We start from the raw sequence: 23,630 nt of genomic DNA on the forward strand, positions 1-23,630 counted from the left end.
AGGAGATGTAAACATCAATGGTATGTAATGAGGTAGTGTCACTATTGGCTACACATTATTGATATTTGCATGTCTGCCCTGAGCAGCAGCTGCAGCCAATAGGTTCCAGGTGCACTTGCACTGTAAACATTAGCACAAATGCCAGCAATATCATTCATCAAAATAATGTGCCTATATGCATGAGCCCTAAAAAAATTCCATTGCACCCCGATGATCTCTTATATGGTTTTCAGTTAGCTCTCCACCTCTCGAGGTTTGTCTACTCCTGCTAGATAGGCTATAATATAGAACAGGGGTCTCCAAACTTTCTAAACAATGTACCAGTTTACTGTCCTTCAGACATTAGGGGGGCCCGACTTTGGCCATTTGGAGTAGAAAAGGTCCCGACGGCAATGGGAAAAAAGCAATGCCCCATCTTTGATGTCAGTGCGAGAAATTGGGTTCAATCCTTGGTGTCATTGAGCCCCTTTGTTGGTGTCATTGGGAGGAATTTTGTCCCATCATTGGGCCCCATTGTTAGTGTAATTGGGAAGTAACAATGTCCCACTATTGGTGTCATTGGGCCTCATTGTTGGTGTTATTGGGAGTATATTTGTCCCATCATTGGGCCCCATGGTTGGTGTCATTGGGAGGAACTATGTCCCACTATTGGTGCCATTGGACCTCATTGTTAATGTCACTGGGAGGAATTGTATCCCATTATTGGTGTCATTGGGCCTCATTGTTGGTGTTGTTGGGAGAAATTGTGTTCCATCAATGGAGTCATTGGGCCCCATTGTTAGTCTCATTGGGAGGAATTGTTTACCATTACTGATGTCATTGGGCCTCGTTCATTGTGTCCCATTATTGGTGTCTTTGGGTCTCATTGTTGGTGTCATTGGGAGGAATTATGTCCCATCATTGGTATCATTAGAAGGAATTGTATCCCATTATTGGTGTCATTGGGAGCAATTGTGCCCCTTCATTGGTGTCAGTAGGGGGAATTATGTCCCGTTTTTGGTATCTGTGGATGAAATAGTATACCCCAAGGGCCGAATAAAACCAAGCAAAGGGCTGCATCTGGCCCCCGGGCCTCAGATTGGAGACAACTGATGTAGAAGATAGGTGTCAGGCCACCTGAGGCCAGGTGACAGAATCAGGAGTGCACCGTAAGGTAGTGGACCCTACGGCCTGACTGCTGCGGATGGGAGTCTGGGTAGTAAAGGAAGGCAGGGCCAATGGAACACCAACACGGATCCCATCGGGGTTAGAGCGTAAGATTTCCTAGGGCACAGAGTCTAAGAGCCAGCAGGTGTTCACCAGAGCCTCTAGTGGTGAGGATGGACTGGGCTGCAACTGGCTCCAGGTCGTGACCCCCAGGGTCCCCTAGCTCACGCCCACAGTAGGCAACAGGAGGATGAGAATAGTAAGGGAATGAGCCAAGGTCGGGGCCACTAGCAGACAAGGACAACAGAGTACACACCAAAGGTTCAGGGTCACAGGCAAACAGGGATAGTCTGTGTCACGCACCAAAAGGTCAGGGTCACGAGCAGACAGGAATATTCGAGAACACGCCAAGGTTGGTAACAGAGACAAACAAAGAGCACACGGCAAGCAGGAAACAGGAAGCCAAACGCACAATGTTTATGATCACGGCTGGCCTGCAGTGCACAGATTAGGTGGAGCCATGCTTAGAAGAGAGATTATAAAAGCAGTCAGGTGAGAGTGGCTGGTCTCTAGAGATGATCACATGGTGAGAGGTAAGCTGACAGACAAACTCTATTGCATAAACATGACAATAGGATAAGTGATAAATAGGATAGGGTTAATTTTGCTTTAATTGACCCTTTTTACATCCATTCATTTTTTTCCTAGGGCCAGGGGAATGTCGAATAAAGCACATGAAATAATATGGACCATTCTCTTGCTTTGTATAACAGGATTTATCTTCAATGTTTATCACAAACTAATCCAGGTATTTTATCTTTATTAGATATGAGAGTTTCAGTAAAAACTGTAACCATTAAGTGCTTTAACCCTTTTAACTCAATTGAGTTGATTACAGATTTCTGAAGTTAAATTTTGAGTTTCAATGAGTTGGATGGCCAAATCTGAATACAAATTTCAGTGTTACTTTATAGAGTTTAGATTTACAAAAGGTTTCTGGGAGAACGAGCTGTATGCTGCTTCAAACACTTTCTGCCTTAGTTATTGCCTGAGCACCCTTCGCATGAGCGCCAGTGCCACTAGGTCCCACTTATCTATGTTAGTATGTCTTGCAAAATTTAGCTTAGGTTTTTGTTGGCCTCATAATTTCAACAGGTAGACTTCCTAAGCCATTTTGCACTATTTTGCATCATAATACACAATTTTACACAGCCTAGTTCAGATTGCCATTGACTTCAATCAAACTTGATACACTAAAATATATGCCGGACCCTCAAGATGCCGTTTACCTAATTAATGAAACAATACTAACATATGGGGATTGGATACCCTTAAAAACGTTAGAGTAAAAATTACAAAATGAAAAAAGGGTGAAAAGGAGAGGATGGGAACTCACGGTATAGATATTAAATGACAAACTTGAAATAAATAAAAAAACCTGTAATAGCTCAACTAACCCTGTGGTAGCACATATCTATGGAACTTCACTCACTATACAAACATGATTAGCAAAAAAGATTTATTGGTGTCAAAGATAAGAAAAAGACATTAAAAAGCATCATACATACATTAGCATTAAAGCTATAAAAACAAAAGGACCATCTCTTGGCAGGTGGTGCAATTCTACCCAGGTTACAGGAGTTGTAAATCTGGGATCCGAGATCCTGCACCTGTGGACAAGATCACAAGCTGATAAGTATCAATACATTTATCATTCTTGGGAAAGAACTAATACTTCTGGAAAGGATTACCTCTTCACTTCGCTGTTTTATTTGGGGTGGGAGAGCGAGTCTTCATAGTGACTCTGATTGGTACAGTAAGAGGAAGGTCAAGGAGGATTATGTTCTTATGGTTCCAGTGAGCCATACATCACTTTATTGGACACTTATATTCTTATACCATTCCACTTGTACAACTCCTTTTGACCACTGTTACCTTGCAATGCTCCCTCATTTCTTCACAGCTACCTTCCACCTTAATACAATCATCAACTTGTCCACAGTATTTCCAATGCAGATCGGGAGAACCATTGATATCATCTCATAGCTTCCACTTTGTTGTTTGACTTCATTCATCCTCCCTTTTTGAATATCAGTTCAACCTTGATTCAACACTTGGGTCACTCTTCATAGGTCGTTTAGACCTAGGGATATCATCCCAGCTGTATTACAACATGTTTACAACTCCTGCAACTTGGGTGGAATTGCACCACCTGTCCCGAGATGGTCCCTTTTTTTATAGCTTTAATGCTAATGTATGTATTATTTTTTTTAATGTCTTTTTCTCATCTTTGACACCAATAAACCTTTTTTTTGCTAATTATGTTTGTATGGAGAGTGGAGTTCCATAGATATGTGCTACCACAGCTATTACAGGTCCTTTGATCAAACTTCCAGCTTGAAAATTCAGGCTTTCTAGGGTTCCACATTTTTTTTTTAATTAGCCGAATCACAACCGATCAAACTTTGCAGATGTTCACTTGTTTCTACTGGTTATGTAGGTAAATATTAAATGAATGTAGATCTTTGATATATATATATTTATTTACGTAAAGTTTTATTCAAGGTTTACAATAATGTATTTATTGTTGTTGCGTTTATATTTTTAATATGTTAGTTAATACTTTTTGTATTTATGTGTCTTTCCCATATTTTTAGAAACAATCAAATGTTCAATTTCTCCCATATCGGCCTCCTACAACTGCTCAGCCTACAAAATCTACAACAGCAAAGCCCCATGATTTAGAACAGCAAGTGATATTCAAATTGGACCTTATAAACAGAACAATTCCAAATGTGTTCTTTAACAACTTAACTGAAATAAGTAGTGCTACTAACAGTAGAGCAACAATAATAAATTATAAACCCAAATACTGCATTGGAGACACCTTAATTGTTAAAATTCAGATGTTTAATTATTTGGGGGAAAGGAAAACCTATGGAGGAGACTTCTTACGAGCCCGGATATTTTCACCAAATCTAGGAGCTGCAGCTTCTGGGAGAATAGAGGACTTCAACAATGGAACATATAATGTCTATTTTACATTATTTTGGGAAGGACGGGTGAAAATGTCCATACTCCTAATGCATCCCAGTGAAGCAGTTTCTTCTTTATGGAGAGCAAGAAACCAGGGTTATAAAAATGTTAAATATATAGGTAAATTTCTTAAAAAGGGCCAAGAGGTTCATACAGAATGTGGATTTCAGTTGGACTCACAAACAGAAATATGTGATTATGGGGATGACAAATATGGAGAGTTCTTCTATTGTATGAAGCTTCCTGGTGTCCCTTGTGAAGCTTTAATATCAATGAGAAGTGAGAACCCACCTCATGCTTACCTCACTGACAAAGAGAAGATGCTTTTCACAAGGTATGGTAATTATTTTCTCTATGAGCATCTATTTATGCATTCGTCAAATGGAAACTGTGAAAACTCTTCCTACTTCAAAAATTGGTTTTGGAAAAAAAAAATCTTTAAGCTTTGTTTAAACTTTAAAATATTAGAACTGTTTTTACAATTTTATACAATATGTATTCAATTTTTGTTTTACAAATAAGGCCCCCTTTACACATGTGGACTGTTCACTTTTTCAAAGAAAAAAAATATATGAAGTTTACATCAGTTTGTCATTAGTTTTTACATCTGTTTTTTTTTTTTACATCTGCCAGCTAGAGTCCTTAACCACTTGAGTCCCAGAGCCATTCTTTCATGCAAAAATAGACCCTTTGTCCATTTACATCAATTTTTTTTTTAACGCAAAAAAATAGGGCTTTAATCCATTCCAAAAAACTGATGTCGACAGAAGCAGATGTAAATGGATTAATAACCATTTCCATCCCTTTTTCCATTGAGATGCATTGATGTCTGTTTTTCATCCATCAACGGATGGATGACAAACAGTTTGCAATGCGTGAAGGGGGCCTTATGCCCTGTACACACGATAGGATTTAGCGACAACAAAAATCCATGTTTTTTCTCCGATGGATGGTGGCTTGTCTTGCATACACACGGTCACACAAAGTTGTTTGGACTTTCCGGACGTCAAGAACGCAGTGACATACAACACATATGACAAGCCAAGAAAAATGAAGTTCAATAGCCAGTGCTGCTTTTCTGCTTGATTCCGAGCATGTATGGCACTTTGTGTGTTGGAATTGTGTACACACGCTCGGAATTTCCAACAATGGATTTTGTTGTCGGAAAATTTGAGAACCAGATCCCAAATTTTGTGTGACGGAAATTCCGATGGAAAATGTCCGATGGAGCCTACACACGGTCGGAATTTCCGACAACAAGCTCCTATCAAACATTTTCCATCGGAAAATCCTATCGTGTGTAAGGGGCATTAGAGTGTAATACTTGGCAAATGACTCCCTGAGCATTACGGTTTAGCTGAAGAGGCAGCACAGCAAAATAATGCATGCTGGAGGCATAGACTTAGCCCTTGTACACACGGTCAGACATTCCGACAACCAAATCCATCGGATTTTGTCTGACGGATTTTGTCCGAAACTTGCATACACACGGTCGGACAAAGTTGTCGGAAAATCCAATCGTTCAGAACTTGATGACGTTATTTCGTTACAACGGGACTACGTTCACGCTAGTAGCCAATAGCTTTGGTGTGGGAATTTGATCTGAGCATGCGTGGCACTTTGTCCAATCGGAATTCTCTACACATGATCGGAGTATGTCCGATCGGAGCATGTCCGATCGGAGCATTTTGTCGGAAAATTTTACCAAGTTGGAAAACTTGGTCCGTCGGATACTCCGACGGAAACAGTCCGATGGAGACCACACACAGTCGGAATATCTGACAAAACGGTCTGATCGGACACATTCCATCGGAATCTCTGACCGTGTGTACAAGGGCTTAGTGTCAGGCTAGGTGCAGATAACAAGTAACAGTTCAGGTGTGCTGATTATACAAAGAGTTCAAAGCACATACCATGAGCAGGTTTAAGCAGAGCAGGTCAGCTGGGACTTGTAGTACACCACTGCAGACGAAGGTAGATGATTGCTGGACCTTGTAGTTCACTGCTGTAGGTGAGGATAGATGATTGCTGGACCTTGTAGTTCACTGCTGCAGATGAGGGTACTAGTAGAATCAGGCAAAGCGTAGTCTAGGCAAGCTGGGTCATACACAGGTAGATCAGAATCCAAACGGTACCGAATCAGAAGCAAGTAAGGAGGGTCAAACAAGCCGGGTCAAACACGAACGTCACAGAGCAAATATCAGCTGGATCAAACACGAGTGAACTCTAACACGAGCACTGACTGAATGCTGATACAGGTGATTTAAACGTGAGCTGGCCAATCACTGTTGTTTCCCAGACACAGGCTGTGTCAGGTGAGTTGTGCTGGGTCCTAAAGGGATTCTAGTACTGACAGTACCCCCCCTTTCTTGAGGGGTTGCTCCGGCACCCCCAGGCTTACTTGGATAACGGAGATGGAACTTCTTCTTAAGTCGATCATCATGAAGATCACGAGCTGGTACCCAAGATCGATCCTCTGGGCCGAACCCTTTCCAATGAACAAGATATTGTAAGGAATTGCGCACTCGTCTGGAATCAAGAATAAATGCCACTTCATATTCTTGACTGTCCAACACATCCACAGGTTCTGGTTCATTTACTAGGAGGCTGGAATGAACAGGTTTCAACAATGAAACATGAAAGACATTTGGGATGCGCATGGATGGGGGAAGTTTTAATCTGTAGGACACATGATTAACAATATCCGAGATTTCATAAGGCCCGATGAATTTTGGGCCAAGCTTTTTAGATGGAACATGCAGGGACAGATTCCGAGATGATAACCACACTTTGTCACCAACTTTATATTCTGGTGCCTTTGAGCGCTTCTTGTCAGCAGTTTTCTTAAAAGCCTGGACAGAGCGGGAAATAGCATGATTTACATCGGACCAGATTTTGGAGAAATGTTCAATCGTGGTGTTGGCATCTGGAACATCAGAGGGCGGAAGATCAAAGGAACACACACGAGGATGCAACCCGTAAACACAAAAGAAAGGAGAGGTCCCTGTAGATGTGCTGGCACAATTATTAAAGGCAAACTCTGCCCATGGAAGGATGTTGACCCACTCCACCTCATCTTTGGCCATCAGACAATGTACCATCTTCTCTAGAGTCTGATTAGTCCTTTCTGTTTGGCCATTAGTCTCAGGATGATATGCTGAAGAATATGATAATTTAATCCCCAGCTGAGAGCAAAGGGCCTTCCAAAACTGGGCTATAAACTGAGAGCCACGGTCAGAGACAATGTTAACTGGTGCCCCATGGAGCCTGAAAATGTGCTTAATGAATAAAGATGCCAGTTCTTTAGCAGATGGAAGCTTCGGAAGCGGAACAAAGTGGGCCATCTTACTGAACCTGTCTACCACCACCCAAATCGTGGAACATCCCTGGGACAGAGGCAAGTCTGTGATAAAGTCCATAGATAAATGGGTCCAGGGACAGGTAGGTATTGGTAGAGGACGAAGGAGACCGGGGGGCTTAGAGGTACTGCTCTTGCTTCTGGCGCAAACTTCACAGGCCTGGACGAAGGCTAACACATCCTGCCTAAGCGATGGCCACCAGAGGTTGCGAGAGACAATCTCAAAAGTTTGTCTAAACCCTGGATGTGCTGCAGGTTTTGATGCATGTACTTGTTGCAATACCTGCAAACGAAGAGCCAGGGGCACAAAGAGCATACCAGAGGGAGTGGAGGGAGGGGCTTCAGCCTGTGCTGGTAACAAGGCCTCAGAGATGTCAGTCTGGGTAAAAGCCAAAATCCTATCCTCAGAGATAATGGGTTGAGGAGGAAGCGGAGGAGGAGACTCTGATAAAAAGCTGCGAGACAAGGCATCGGCCTTAATGTTTTTTGGACCTGGTAAATAAGAAATTGTAAAGTCAAATCTGGAGAAGAACAATGACCACCTGGCTTGACGCGAGTTCAGTCTTTTAGCAGAACGGATATATTCAAGGTTTTTGTGGTCAGTCAGAACTATGAATGGATAGCGAGCTCCCTCCAGCCAATGTCTCCACTCCTCTAAAGCTAGCTTTATGGCTAAAAGTTCTCTGTTGCCTATATCGTAATTGCGCTCTGCTGGGGAATATTTACGGGACAAGAAGGCACAAGGGTGGATGGCAGCGCTTACAGGATCTTTTTGTGACAAAAGCGCCCCCACTCCTACTTCAGATGCATCTACCTCTACAATAAAAGGTAGCTCAGGAACAGGATGGCGTAGAATTGGTGCAGAGGTAAAGGCTTTCTTTAACTGAGTGAAGGCTGCCTGGGCTTCAGTAGTCCATTTAAATGTACTGGGAGTCTTCCTGGTGAGAGAGGTGATGGGATGTGCAATGGTGGCAAAGTTCTTAATGAATTTTCGATAGAAATTTGCAAAGCCCAGGAAGCGTTGAACTGCCTTCAGGTTTGAAGGTGGTGCCGAGTCTAAAATGGCTTTAACCTTGGCTGGGTCCATGGTGAGGCCTGTGTCAGAAATTAGGTAACCCAGGAAAGGTACTTGTTTAACATGGAAAGGACATTTTTCAGGCTTTACAAAAAGGGAGTGAGTCTTTAGTCTGGCTAATACCGAGCAGACATGCTTCTGATGTGTTTCAAGATTGGGAGAGTAAATCAAAATATCGTCTAAATAAACAAGCATGAAGCGACCCATCATGTCACGGAAAATGTCATTCATGAAGTTCTGAAAGACGGCTGGTGCATTCCTGAGGCCGAAAGGCATGACAAGACATTCGTAATGACCATCCTTGGTGTTAAAGGCCGTCTTCCATTCATCGCCTGCACGGATTCGCACCAGATTATAGGCTCCCCTTAAATCCAGTTTGGAGAAGATTTTGGCTCCCTGGATTTGAGAGAACAACTCTGTGATGAGAGGGAGAGGATACCGATTGGGAACGGTTATTTTATTTAGACCTCTGTAATCAACACAAAGTCGCAGTCCTCCATCCTTCTTCAGGACAAAGAAGCATCCTGCTCCTGCGGGAGAAGTGGAGGGACGGATGAAACCCTTAGCTAGGTTTTCCTGGATGTATTCTTGCAAAGCAAGATTCTCTGGTTCAGACAGTGGAAAGACTCTCCCTCGAGGAGGTGTAGTGTCAGGCAAGAGGTCAATGGGACAATCATATCTGCGATGAGGAGGTAAAGTGTCAGCAATTCCTTTAGAAAACACATCCCGAAAGTCCTTATAACAAAGTGGAATCTGTTCTATTCCCACTTGACAGGTATCAAGTCGAACAAGGTGCTGGATGCAGCTCTTTTTACACTGATTGGACCAAGCCAGAATATCTCCTGTTGGCCAGTCAATTACAGGATTGTGCTTCTGAAGCCAAGGAAGGCCTAGGATCAAAGGAGTGGATGGAGAGTCAATGACAAGACAAGAAATCTTCTCCCAATGCAAAGCCCCTAATTGTAACTGGAAAGGGTTGGTGGATTGGAGCACTAGGTCTTGTGAGAGAGGCCGATTATCCACGGAGATCAGGCGGACTGGACAATCTAGAGCATGAGTTTCCAGGGACAAAGAGGTGATCAGAGTTTTATCAATAAAATTCTCAGCTGCTCCAGAATCCAAGAAGGCCAGCAGTTCATGAGCCCTTGTCCCAAAGTGAATGACAGCGGGTAAAAGTATACGATTGTCCCCCTGGGGAGATGAGAGTAGACCTAAGGTGACCTCCCCGCAATCACCTAGGTCCTGGCGTTTCCCGGACGTGTAGGGCACGAACGGAGCATATGACCCTTGAGGCCACAGTATAAGCAGAGTCCCATATTACGCCTGCGTTTGTGTTCCTGGGCAGATAACCGGGTGGAACCTAACTGCATAGGTTCTTCCTCAGATTTGGCACTGGAGATGGAATAATCAGGTGGTAAGGAAGGTATATAGTTTGCCACAGCCATTGTTTGTTCTCGCCTTCTCTCTCGCTGGCGGCGGTCAATTCTAATAGCTAGACACACAGCCTCCTCCAGTGAGGCTGGGTAGGAGAAGTTGACCAGAGTGTCTTTAATAGCATCTGAAAGGCCAATTCTAAACTGGCTGCGGAGAGCTGCATCATTCCAGCCAGATTCCGGGGCCCACCTGCGAAACTTAGAGCAATACATTTCAGCTGTGGTAGTTCCTTGTTTTAAGTTACGCAGGGTCGATTCTGCAGTAGCAGCACGATCTGGATCATCATATAGCAACCCAAGGGCTTCAAAGAAGGCATCTACTGTTAGTAAGGCTGGATGGTTAGGTTCCAGGTTAAAGGCCCAAGCCTGGGGGTCACCCTGTAGTAGAGAGATAATGATTTGAACCCTCTGAGTTTCAGGGCCAGACGAGGATGGCCTCAACTTGAAATATAATTTGCAGCTGTTTTTAAAGTTGCAAAACGCTTTACGGTCACCAGAAAACCGGTCGGGCAAAGGAATTTTTGGTTCAGATGGAGTTTTTGTAATGGTGGTAGTAGAAGGAGATTGCACCTTGGTGAGCTCTGTGGCCATTTCCTGAACTTGATGTGATAAACGGCAAAGTTCTTGTGTAAACAACTGAGCCTGTTCAGGATTCATGATAGGTTTCCCTTTATGTATTGGCTCGTGTTAATGTCAGGCTAGGTGCAGATAACAAGTAACAGTTCAGGTGTGCTGATTATACAAAGAGTTCAAAGCACATACCATGAGCAGGTTTAAGCAGAGCAGGTCAGCTGGGACTTGTAGTACACCGCTGCAGACGAAGGTAGATGATTGCTGGACCTTGTAGTTCACTGCTGTAGATGAGGATAAATGATTGCTGCAGATGAGGGTACTAGTAGAATCAGGCAAAGCGTAGTCTAGGCAAGCTGGGTCATACACAGGTAGATCAGAATCCAAACGGTACCGAATCAGAAGCAAGTAAGGAGGGTCAAACAAGCCGGGTCAAACACGAACGTCACAGAGCAAATATCAGCTGGATCAAACACGAGTGAACTCTAACACGAGCACTGACTGAATGCTGATACAGGTGATTTAAACGTGAGCTGGCCAATCACTGTTGTTTCCCAGACACAGGCTGTGTCAGGTGAGTTGTGCTGGGTCCTAAAGGGATTCTAGTACTGACACTTAGACAGTTGTGACTGGAACAAGTGTCCCCATTGGAATGTTTTAATACGTCTTGGAGTAGTCACATTTTCTAGCAAGTTCAAAGGGACATTGCAAGTGAATAAAAAATAACTTAATGAAATAAAAAAAACACTGCAAGTAAGCATTTAAATACTTGATTGTTCTGTGATTTTAGCTCCAACTTTTTTTGGTTGGTAACAGCATCTCTCTAACCACTTGCCCTCCGCAAGTTTTACCCCCCTTCATGACCAGACCATTTTTTGCGATACAGCGCTGTGTTATTTTAACTGACAATTGCGTGGTCATGCAATGCTGTAAGCAGATAAAACTTATGTAATTTTTTTCAGACAAATAGAGCTTTCTTTTGGTGGTATTTGATCACCACTGTGTTTTTTACTTTTTGCACTATAAACAAAAAAAATGCCAACCATTTTGAAAAAAACTATATTTTTTTTACTTTCTGCTATAAAACATTTCCAATAAATTTGGATCAGTGATCACTGTCAATGACTTATAGTGGGATTGCAATATTGTGGCAGACATTCTGACACTTTTGATACTTTATGGGAACCAGTGACACTGATACAGTGATCAGTGCTACAAATATGCACTGTCACTGTACTAATGACACTGGCTGGGAAGGGGTTAAACAGCTAGGGCAATCAAAGAGTTAAATGTTGCCTAGCCAGTGTTTGTGTACACTATGTGTGGTGCTATTACTAAGAGAAGTGATGGACTTTCTTTCTCTGCTTTGCACATGTAGAGTTCAAAACTGACAACAAGCCTTTATTGTCACAAATTGCAATCGTGTCCACACACAATTGGGCTCCAGTGCTCCTGAGGAGAAGATTAGTCAAGAATGCCAAATCCTTTGTGATGCACATTTCACAAGGACAACTGTGTTATCTGAGGGAGTGGGCTTTATGATTTCTGTTGCGTGTTTCAATTTTCAGGCTAGTAATATAGTTTTTGTTTTAATGTAAAATATTCACCTTGATATCCATGGCTTCAAAGTCAACCTGAATATAAGAAGACTAGGGTAAAACTTTTCTCAACTTACCCTGTCCTTGTCACTTCTTGTGCACTGAACAGATATAGCAAAACAATGTTATTCATTTTCCCAGCTATTTTCTGTTAATTACAAAAGAACACCTCCCTATGTAATAGAGATTAGGAGTGGAGGGGTTAGTAGTCCAAACAGCCTTATGATTACCAATCATGGCTCCTGACGAGAGGCGTATTATTAGCAGGATCATGAGGGAAACGTAAATTTCACCTATAAAAATTTCTTGTTATTTTTTAATTTAAAGGTCGAAAATCTGTGTTGAAATTCCACAAGACATTAATCAAGTCGATGTAGTAAAATGTAAAAGTAAGTTTTGATCTTAATTATCCCCCACTATTTTCCACTAACAAACTTTCAAATGTGTATCTAGTTCTTTTTGTTCTTAATGATAACTATTTATAATTTATTAGCTGGACAACCAACACTTGGTAAAATGTTTTATTTTTTAATATTTTTTAGGATGGAGTGAGAAATGAGTGCAGCCTCCCTTAGGTTTTTATTATCAGAGAACATAAGGAGTAGCTCAACCTCCTTACTGGAGAGGCTACACAAATTTTTAGCTAGAGATTGATCCATAAAGTAATGAAAAGTGGTTTTATTCAAATGAACAACCCAACAACTTTTAAAGTTTTATATACCTTTTTCATCAGAGCTCTTTCAGCAACAGGAAAGTGGCAGTATGGTGTACCTTTCGTGGTGGCAAACTGGTTGTCCTGCTATTCAAAAAGCAGTACATAGTATCACACTGGCATATTTTTCTGTTGCTGAAAGAGCCCTATTAAATGTTCACCCTTAAAACTGGGCGATTTTTAAAAAATTTTTTACAAGCAAAATGTTTTCCTTTGACCCTCTATCTACAAACAACTTCTAATTAGTTTAGACTCGTTTGTATATTCCTAGCAGAACACAGACAACAATAAAATCTGTTAGGTTGTATCTCTTTAGCAGTCCACCCATAACAAAAATTTAAAGAAAGGCCATCCAAGAGGCACTCGCACTCTGAAACATTTGAAGAGCTCACTGGTTAAGGTTAGGCTGTTCACAACAGACAAGGCTACCCTACTGTGGGTACTCTAGCAGGTTACCAGGAAAAGACATGTATATATGTGTAGCACTATCCTGTGGGAGTTGCTGAAGTTAAGGATCACCCACTTCTGCAAAGCCAGGAACACCAAATCTTCACAGGCACGCAGAGTCAGAGAACAGTCCCGAGCTTTGTTTTTGTTGTTTATTAGGGGGTTAACAACTTGGATAGGAATGGGAGATTATGGGATGCCCACTTGACTTGAACAAAATATTCAGGGACAACTTCCTATTTACAGTCTCTTATATAAAGCTCCAACTTCTTTAGCCTTCCACTTGCACAACCTTTGTTCTTCTCTTCCTCTATACAGCTCCTGCTGGTTCACGCTTGAAGGAGCTGACAGTCCTCTTGACAGTTCAGTAGCAGCTCCGTACAGGCAGGAACTCAAAGTCCCTTAAAAGTAACGCAATTGGAGTGAACCAGCTTCCCTTGTGGCCACTGATCCTAGCACCACTTCTTCAGGCAATGGCAGGCCACATGGCTCCATCTGTCTCTTTCACTAGCCCTCCTGACTGCCTTACTGACTCTTCCTCAGCCCACCCAACTGACTCTCAGGAGATCTCCCAGGAAAAGGATAGAAGACTTAAGCACAATGCTGTCTTCAAGGGAGACTGGCTACATGTGGAAGTTTTCCTCCTTTGTTAGTCCCCACAGTGTTGTACTACTCACTTTGTCCTCTCTTGCTCCGGTACCTACAGGAAAGCCACCTCCCTTTGTGTTTTTGCCAGGATCCTTTCAGTACCAAGACAGGACTCACCCCCCCCCCCCCCCCCCAGACTAACGGGCTCACCTTAAGGGCTACCGACAGCCTCCTCAACACTGAATCTCCATCTTCCACTTGCGTACCCCTGTTAGCATGGCCCATGTCTATTTATGGAGTAATCTCAGTCCCCTGCCAGCTCGCTGTTGAGGATTGGATGAGGCCCCATAAATATTCAAGGCAGTTCCTCCTAACCCCCACACTCTAGTTTTAAAAGATTCTTCCAGACCAGGGGGAGGTACCAGAGAGAGCTGCCAAGATGAGTCATCCATCCTTGGCCTCTAATAACCCTGACCCAATACCATAACTCACGTTATTCCTTGCCAGCAACTCTTCTCCAACACTCACTTCTAGCGCACACTAGAGGGTACTACGTATGGAAGGAGTGCCAGACCAAAAGATACATGTGTTCAAATGTATTTATTGATAAGCCTATTTTGACTGCTGATGCAGATACTTTTGCCCAGGAATTCTAATCTACCATTAAGCTTCCCCACACAGATTCAAACAGGAAAGCCTTACTTGGAGTCTACTCAAGGTTCTCATTTTAAACTGAAGTCCCGATGAAGGGGGGGGGGTTCCTTTGACCCCAAAAATGCTTTAGCTGTCTTTTAACACAAAATCAATAAATGAATTTGGACGCTTATCTTCTGGTCTGGCACTCCTTCTATATACTGTATGCACAAAAATACAAATAAAGCTAGCTAGTTCCTTTCATTGCTTTACAACACTTCACAGTAAAGTATGCCAAAGTTATTTTAAAATTGCTAAACTAACTATACCGTTATTGTAAACATACCATAGTTGTTTTTTTTAATGATTTTTTTTTTCATTTTACATTTGTTTTGCAGATATGTCAATAGAAGTTAAACCAAAATGCCAAACTGGTATGTCACTTCCATTCCCTAGTGGGTATTTTTTGGATAACCTTTGGTATCCTCTCCACTGTAACTTGTCTTCCTATGAACCCTTGTCTAATATCACCACTTGCCTCAGTGGTAAAATCATATATCTGATGGGAGATTCAACACTTCGTCAGTGGATAGAATACATCCCAGAACACCTAAAATGTGAGTAATGAAATAAATAAACTAGAATGAGTAAACTCTGCTTTACTGAGTGGGGGTGGACTGTACTGAAGTATTATGTATTTGTGCAGTTGGGAGAAAGCTACAGGAAGGGTAACACTCAGTGGAGGTGAGACAGAATCAGGCACACCAGTAGGAATTGAATGCAGTAGGAATGCTGCTTTTGGAATGACTGATCTTATTCCATGCACTGGTTTTCCTCCCTATTCAAAAAGTAAACCCCATTGTTTTCAAACATATAACACCTGTTCCAGATGTTATGGCATCATAATGTTTGGATTGTGTATTTAGCATAGGGTGGGGCCATAAACTTCCACAACTTTCATCATGTTCTTTGACAATTACCATGTGCTGTGACCATTACCATACTAGTAGCAATACAAAAATGTTGCATTATAAGAAGACATCTGATCCATATACCTGTTTAAATCATGTTGAATGGTATTTTTTGCTGCACTTGTGTAATTGCTGGAGAAATGGATCACAAATTGCTCGAAGCCAGCAGTCTTTTCATAAATGTAGCTACAGTGTAGAGAGCTTATGTCTATAAACCTGAACTATAAACAATGAAGGCATTAGAAATACTTCTAGGCATGCAACCCACTTTCCGAAGTTAGTTGGCTGAAATTATGAGCAATGGAGAACTGTAAAGGGTTAAGCTAATTCTATACTTCCTGAACACGAAGATTAAAGCGAAAATGTATGCCAAAGCGTGGGACTGTCACTTCCGGGTCCTGTGTGACATCATGCCCGGACCGGGGATCTAAGAATGAGGCTTGGAATACACGCCGTCTTCATGCTGGTTGTGGCGGTGACATCTCATCCCTACATGCTCTACATGCGGCTGGTGCCGAAGCGTGGGACTGTCCCTTCCGGGTCCTGTGTGACATCATGTCCGGACCAGGGATCTGAGAATGAGGCTTGGAACACACGCCGGCTTCATGCTGGTTGCGGCGGTGACATCTCATCCCTACACGCTGTACATGCTGGTGTCGGCTTTCAGGCACCGATAAACGTGATTGTATCCAACTTATTTTAAACTGCCAACCAATTTAAAAAAAAGTTACTGCACTATGATACTTTATATGTATCTCCGATTTGGTCATCTTACATGTGAGTGATATCAAAAGTGGAGGAATGCTTGCAGCACATCCCAGGAGGAATCTTGGCTTTTGAGAACGAACAAAATTAAAATTTATTATCAAATATTTACCGTAATTTTCCTTTCCTGATGAACTCCATGACAGTCCACATGTTGGTTAAACCCACCTCCTCTCCAATGCTATAGGACCCCATTCCCATAAATTTGAACTCACCGCTAGGGACTGCATTCTGCCATGGATTCCATCCAGAAAGGAAAATTACAGTAAGTATTTGATAATAAATTTTCAGTTTTCCTGACAGACTCCATGGCAGTCTACATGTGGAAAATAACTAGCCAGACGACACGGGGTGGGTATTCTGAATAAAAAAGATTTAATTTCCCCCATCAACAAACAGGATTCTTAAACCAAAGTTCACAGAAGATAAATAAGCAGGTTCTATGCAATAATGTGACATAAAAGTATTAATGGATGCCGAAGAGGCCGCTTTACAGATGACGTCTGGAGCCATGTACTGGGCTGCTGCCCACGAAGCCTCCATACCCCTGGTTGAATGTGCCTTCACCGCCTCTGAAGGAGCCAAGCCCTGGGTGGACTGGACGATCTGGTTGTTCTGGTTGAGGCTCGCTTCCCTCTGTTACTGCCGGAGTACAGAATGAACAGGTAGTCAGAGCGTCTAAAGGAGGAAGTAGCTTGCAGGTATTCCTTCAGTATTTCGCCTACATCCAGAAGATGACCTTCGGTGGACCCTGGAGTCCTGAATGTAGGTAGGACGATTTCTTGGTTCTCATAGAACACTGAAATTACTTTCGGATTTTAGCCGAGCATAGGGATGAGGACCACCCAGTCCGGGAAGAAAGTCAGGAATGGTTCTTCAGGACCCAAGGATCTCAGAAACCCTTTTTGGCCGAAGTGATGGCTACTAGGAAGGCAACTTTTGCAGAAAAGTCTTTGATAGAAAGCGAGGTAGACTCCATGAGCCCAGACAATGAGTTGAGAATGAGGGAAAGATCCCATTTGGGAAATCTTGGTCTTCTTTAGGGCCTGAGTCTTGTGGCTCCATGAAAGAACTGCCGGATTAGTTGTGTTGTTCCGGAGAAGGCCGATAAGGCGGAGACTTGGACTCTAAGAGAGCTGATAGATAGAGACAGATCTAGGCCGGGTTGAAGGAAGCTGAGGATATCCTGGATCTCTGGATCACTGAATGATCTGCCCATAGAAGATGAGAAATCGACAACTTGGCCAAATATTCTCTTATATACTTTATTCGTGCTCGCCTTTCTTAAACTCATGAGGGTGGAAATCACTCTTGAAGCGCAGAGATTCCAGCCTCTCCCTCTCAAGAACCAGACCATCAGTCTCAGTAATGCTGCACAAGGGTGCAGGACTGCCCCCTGAGAAAGGAGGTCTGGCCTGAGAGGAAGAGGCACCGGGTCCCAGAAGCTGAGCTGGGTCAGGAGGGGAAACCATGGCCTGTTCGGCCAGTAAGGCGCTATCGCCACCACCATGAACATTTCCTCTTGAAGTCTCCATAAGAATTTGAGGATGGTCGGGAGCGGGGGACAGGCATATGTCCTGTTGACGTTCCACTGATCTTTCTGTGCATCTATTCTGAAGACCTGGCTACAGCGGACCAGAGTGTAGTATTCTTGATCTTGAAGTTGCAGGGGAATGCAAATAGACCCACTTCAGGATTGACTCCCAGAGACAGGATCTACTTGAACGTCTGCACATGAAGAGACCACTCGCTGTTGTCTAACTGTGTGCAAGACAAGAAGTCCGCCTGGACGTTCTGGACTCCTGGGATGAAGACTGCAGAAATATTGGCCAGGTTCTTCTGGGCCCAAGACATGATGGGTTTGACTTCTTGGAGCAGGGAGGAGCTCCGAGTGCCCCCTTGCCTCCTCACATAGGAGAACACTATGATGTTGTCCACTGATTCCCCTTTTGGGAGATGAATGAAGGACTGAATGGCACACCAGGCCGCCTGAAGTTCCAGGACATTTGAGCCCGGATTGTGAAGACGAGCATCCCTTTTGCCTTGTGCAATTTCTGACCTGCAGACAGGTCCCCGTCCAGCACCGCTGGCATCGGTCGTGATTATGACCCATGAGATGGGGCAATGGAGTGACAAATGAGCAGATTTCTGTGCTGAAGCCACCAGAAGTGGCTGTTCCTCATCACTGATGTTATATGAATAGACTGATGTCCCCGAATTCCATTGCTGAAGGAACCCTGTCTGAAAGGGGCGTAACCTCCACAGAGACCACTTGACCATGGGGGCCGTAGAGACCAGTATGCCGATAATTCTTAGGTCCTGTGAGGCCCTCAGGTGTGAGGAGTTCAGAGCCTGTGTAATTCTCTCTTGGATAACTGGGATCTTCTCCATAGGGAGAGAGATGGTGCTTTCCACTGTGTCGAACTGGGCCCCAAATTTTATCAGGCGCTGGACTGGTACTAGATGGGCAGGTAGAGAACCATGAGGAGTATGAAGTACAGTCCATTGTTGACTCCCATAGGTTTTGTGGGCGCATATAGTACCTGGTGCATTATAAAGGGCACAGTCAGGAGGAATGCTCTTGGGTCTCATACTCGGACCTACATGCCTCGGTTCTCCTCCGTGATTTCCATAGACGTTTTCCCCTTATGTCTGGTGGTCCGAGGAGGAGGAGGGGTCATTGAGAAGAGGGTACTGTTAGGGCTGGGCTCAGCCCTTCCTTCTCAAAACTGGCCGCTCAGTTGGGGGCTAAGAATATGCATGCATCAGACATACTAGGGGAGTACAACTGGGGGAATCAATGGTGGAGAAGGATCTAGGGGTGTTAGTAGATCATAAGCTTAATAATAGCATGCAATGCCAAGCTGTGGATTCCAAAATGAACAAAGTCCTTTCCTGTATTAAGAGCGATATGGACTCCAGAGAGAGATATAATTTTGTCCCTGTACAAATCATTAGTAAGATCTCATCTGGAATATGCAGTTCAGTTTTGGACACCGGTTCTCAAAAAGGATATCGGGGAACTGGAGAAAGTGCAGAGAAGGTCAACCAAACTGATAAGAGGCATGGAGGAGCTCAGTTATGAGGATAAGATTAGAGCAACTGAATCTATTCCCTCTAGACAAGGGGAGATTAAGGGGAATATGATCAACATGTACAAAAACATAAGTGGTCCATATAGTGAACTTGGTGTTGAGTTATTTACTTTAGGGTCATCACAGAGGACAAGGGGGCACTCTTTATGTCTAGACAGGGGTCAAGTCCTGGGGAAAAAAGTGTGGGAACTCCTACCCAAGATCCACTCCCCCACCCAAAAAAAAAATGATATGCACGAACGCTTCAAAAGTGGTATTTTTCATCCAATTTTCGCATTGTGTGTATGAAGTACATAAAAAAAAAAATCCTCAATAAACATAAATACGGTAATTCTCTGAATAATCAGCATTCGTTCAATTGTGCTTCCATGCAAATGTGAACATCATGTTCTGATCTTTATTGGGGAATTTTATTTTGTATATACAGTGTTTATGTGGTGAGTTTACACTTTTCATTGAACAGAGTTTGGCCGCGTACACACGGGCGGATTGTCTGCCCAAATAAGTTCGTCAGACAAGCCGACAGACAGTCCGTCCAACTTTTGAATGAATGGACTTGACCACACACGATGAACAGACAGTCCGCTGAAAGCTTGCGCGATGACGTGTACAGCACGTACGACGGGACTAGAAATACGACGTCCAATACACTGCAATGCAACCTTCGGCGTGTAAATCCTTTCTGAGCATGCGCCATACTTAGTCCGTCCAACTTGCCTACACACGAGCGGACTGTCCGCTGAAACCAAGTTTGGACGGACAAAATTACGGAAATTCCGAAAGACTTAGTCCGCCAGACTGTCCGCTGAAAAAGTCAGCTGAAGCCCACACACGAGCGGATTGTCCGCTGAAACACGTTTCAGCGGACTAAGTTGGACGGACAATCCTCTCGTGTGTACGCGGCCTTAGGATAACACAGGGTTAAACGGAAAGGTCATAAATTAACAGCACATTATCTGGACAGAATGCTTGGGGAGATAGTGATGTGTTCCTGCTTAGGAGATGTATGTTAGCTTGGGGGGCTGCAAACTCTGCAGGGCTCCAACACACACTCGCTGATATTCCAACCCTTCACATATTTCCACATAAACTTCCCTCCTGGCATTAAACTTTGCCAGGTATTGTGCTCAGCTTACCATCCCAACTCACCTCTCTCCCTGCATGTCCTGTGAGCAGAATAGCTGATCTACCCGTCAGCTAGACCTAGACCTGATCTACCCGTCAGCTAGCTGTGATTGACAGGTAGATCGAAGCGGAAGCTGTCATGGGGCCCCCTACTGGCAATGCCTGAATGGTCAGGTGTGCGGCACTTACTATTGCGAGCTGTGTCGGCAACTGCTGGTGTAGCACCTGCCACACAGCTTGCATACTTTAAAGTCTTGCAGGACATGGCTGCTAATGGGAACTGAGTTCCTGTTGTGGAAAAAGTATAGGAACTCCATTCCCATGCGTTCCCGCTGGACTTGAGCCCTGCGTCTAGAGGAAAAAAGATTTCATCTCCAAATAAGTAAAGGTTTGTTCAGAGTAAGAGCTGTGAAAATGTGGAATAGACTCCCTTCGGAGGTGGTTGTGGCAGTCTCTGTAGGTTGCTTTAAAAAGGGTCTGGATTCTTTCCTAAATGTACAGAATATAACTGGGTACTAACATTTATAGGTAAAGTTGATCCAGGGAAAATTGGATTGCCTCTCGGGGGATCAGGAAGGAATTTTTTTCCCCTGTTGTAGCAAATTGGAACATGTTTTGCTGTTTTTTTTTTGTTTTTTTTTGCCTTCTTCTGGTTCAATCTGGTTGAACTAGATGGACTTGTTCTTCAACCCCACTGAATATGTAACTATGTAACTAAATACCTTGGTTGTAATGAGTGGTTATTTAAGTTACTGTTGCCTGTTGTATATCCCTGAATATAGTAACAGAGCTTATATGTTTTAAAATAAGTTCTCCTAAAACTTCTATCTGGTCTGTCTTGCTTATTAAAAAGTCAGCTTCAAAAAATCAGGTTACTATTAAGCCCCATACACCCTATCAGATTATCTGCTGAGTTTTTCCTTCAGATTTACCAAAACCATGTAGTAGAAGGGCCTGCCTGTTTGCATACACATTGAAACTCCTAAGGTTTGTCCTCATATTATATGGTTTTGGTAAATCTGAAGGAAAAACTCAGAAGATAATCTGATAGTGTGTATGGGGCTTTAAAATTCATAACACAAAGACTTTAGAAGAAAGTCATAGGTAAGCTAAAGAGGGTGTTTTTATATATTTTCCTAGATTTTTTGTTTACCTTTTACATGTGTGTATTTATATCTATATCAAACTTTGTAATAACAATAAATTTGTTTTATTTACCTTTTTTCAAGATCTAAAGTTCTTTCATCTCCAGGGAAATGGCTGGCACAGGACCTACATGGCCATAGACCAAACCAACAACATCTTCATACTGTGGAAAAAACACGGGCACCCTTTTGTAACTCTGAGCTTCTTCAATACCAGGGACTATGCTGATGTCCCTCACCAAATTGACCAAATTGGTGGAACCTCGGACACAGTTGTTGTTATCACATTGGGACAACATTTTCGACCTTTTCCTGTTTCTCTGTTCATCAAAAGGCTCTTCAATGTTCGTAAGGCTATAGAGAACTTGTTTTTACGAAGCCCAAATACAAAGGTTATCATCAAATCTGAAAACATCAGAGAGATTAATTTGGATGTGGAACGTTTTAGTGACTTTCATGGGTATATTCAATATCTCTTAGTGAAGGATATCTTCAGTGGTCTTAATGTTGGGATGATTGATGCGTGGGACATGACTATAGCATTTAATTCTTTCAATGTTCATCCACCAGAGATTGTTATTAAGAATCAGATCAACATGTTTTTGTCTTTCCTTTGTTAATGTAATACACTGAACTTCATGATTGAAAGTTTCTGAAAGAAGAATGTATTGATCACACCATCAAGTCCGACTTGCATTGAAAGCATTAATAGAAACTAAAGATATTTTTAACTAAGGATATTTTAAAATATATCTCAGCTTCTAAATATGGGGTCAACAACCTTTTTTCCTTTTAAGATTCAATGTATGTGAATGCATGGAGGGCCACATCCACCTGCTAATAAATTAAGATAATAATCTGGACCTCTTTACATTACACAGCCCCCACAAAACTGGACCCCTTTACATTACACAGCCCCCCTGCACATCACACAGCCCCACCCCCTGCATATTATACAGCACCACCCCCTCGTGTTATGCTTTAACCACTTAACAACCGGCCCATAGAAAAATTATGGCTACAGGGTGGTTGCTTATCTCTGGGAGGATGTACTATGACGTCCTCCCAGAATTCCGCTCTCGCGTGCCACCTGGCACGCGCACTCGAGAGCATCATGGATCACGGTAAATGGCCAATCATCGCGGCTGTTTACCACGTGATTGCTCCGTCTTCAGGATATCATCCACTCCTCCCTCTTTATTTCTGCTGAGGGGATACATCGCTTCTAATCTCTGGGTCCAACCCCCCTTTTGTTTTTTGAGGTTGGTAACATGTACGTTTTGATACCAGGGCCCTGATTGGGCCAACAGATCTAGGTTTAGATATTATCACCAGTAACGTATATATAATTATATGTATTTCAATCTATATAAGGCATGTGCTTAATGACATTTTTTTCTCCTGTGTTTTTCATTTAAAGTTTTCTGGTTACGACAACAAATATGTGGTTCTGAAGAAGCTATTTGTGAAACGCGTCATTCACTTTTGACATGTACTGTAACTATGATTGTTGAATCTGAAGAGAACACTTTTCATGATTTTATAATATCTTTGTATATGTTCTATTCTTTGCAATAAATTTATTAGAAAGTATTTTCGTATAAATTCCTCAATGGTACCGAAATAGTCCGTCACGTTGGTCTTTTTTGAGTAAACATTATTTAGGATGAAGTAAGGATGAAAGAACCGCGCTAATCACCACCAGGAGTAGGAAAACCCAAGCCTTAGCCGGATAAGTATAAATCCTCTACGTGTCTAGTAAACCTGTATAACTCTATATAGGCTGCTGCCCCCCGAAGAAAAGGAACCCCCTGAGAGTTTCTTACAAAAATGAAAATAATAAAATATATAGCAACCGGGGTCAATTGGCGCTACCTAAAAACAGGTTCTTACTCCATCTGGACTCATAAAGGATAGATGTAGGTGAAAGCCA

At 42.7% G+C, this 23,630-nt stretch overlaps 1 protein-coding gene across 1 annotated transcript; it reads left to right on the forward strand.

The window, feature by feature from the left end:
* Positions 1 to 1,859: 1,859 nt before the first annotated feature.
* LOC143935839 (NXPE family member 1-like) lies at positions 1,860 to 23,290 on the forward strand. Its single transcript, XM_077459962.1, has 5 exons — positions 1,860 to 1,954; positions 3,804 to 4,516; positions 12,544 to 12,605; positions 14,995 to 15,213; positions 21,782 to 23,290. Exons 1-5 carry the CDS (start codon positions 1,865 to 1,867, stop codon positions 22,315 to 22,317), a joined length of 1,620 nt encoding a protein of 539 aa, XP_077316088.1. The 5' UTR covers positions 1,860 to 1,864; the 3' UTR covers positions 22,318 to 23,290.
* The last annotated feature ends 340 nt before the right edge of the window (positions 23,291 to 23,630 follow it).

The sequence above is a fragment of the Lithobates pipiens genome, unplaced genomic scaffold, assembly GCF_037356315.1.
Source record: "Lithobates pipiens isolate NorthernLeopardFrog02 unplaced genomic scaffold, aLitPip1_a1.2 Scaffold_28, whole genome shotgun sequence".
Lineage (NCBI taxonomy): Eukaryota > Metazoa > Chordata > Amphibia > Anura > Ranidae > Lithobates > Lithobates pipiens.

Excerpts from the sequence above, each read along its gene's own strand:
- LOC143935839 (XM_077459962.1), top strand. The coding sequence starts at position 1,865 with ATGTCGAATAAAGCACATGAAATAATATGGACCATTCTCTTGCTTTGT. Across the intron at positions 1,955-3,803 it reads TTTATCACAAACTAATCCAG|AAACAATCAAATGTTCAATT; the intron begins GTATTTTATCTT and ends CCATATTTTTAG. Across the intron at positions 4,517-12,543 it reads GAGAAGATGCTTTTCACAAG|GTCGAAAATCTGTGTTGAAA; the intron begins GTATGGTAATTA and ends TTTAATTTAAAG.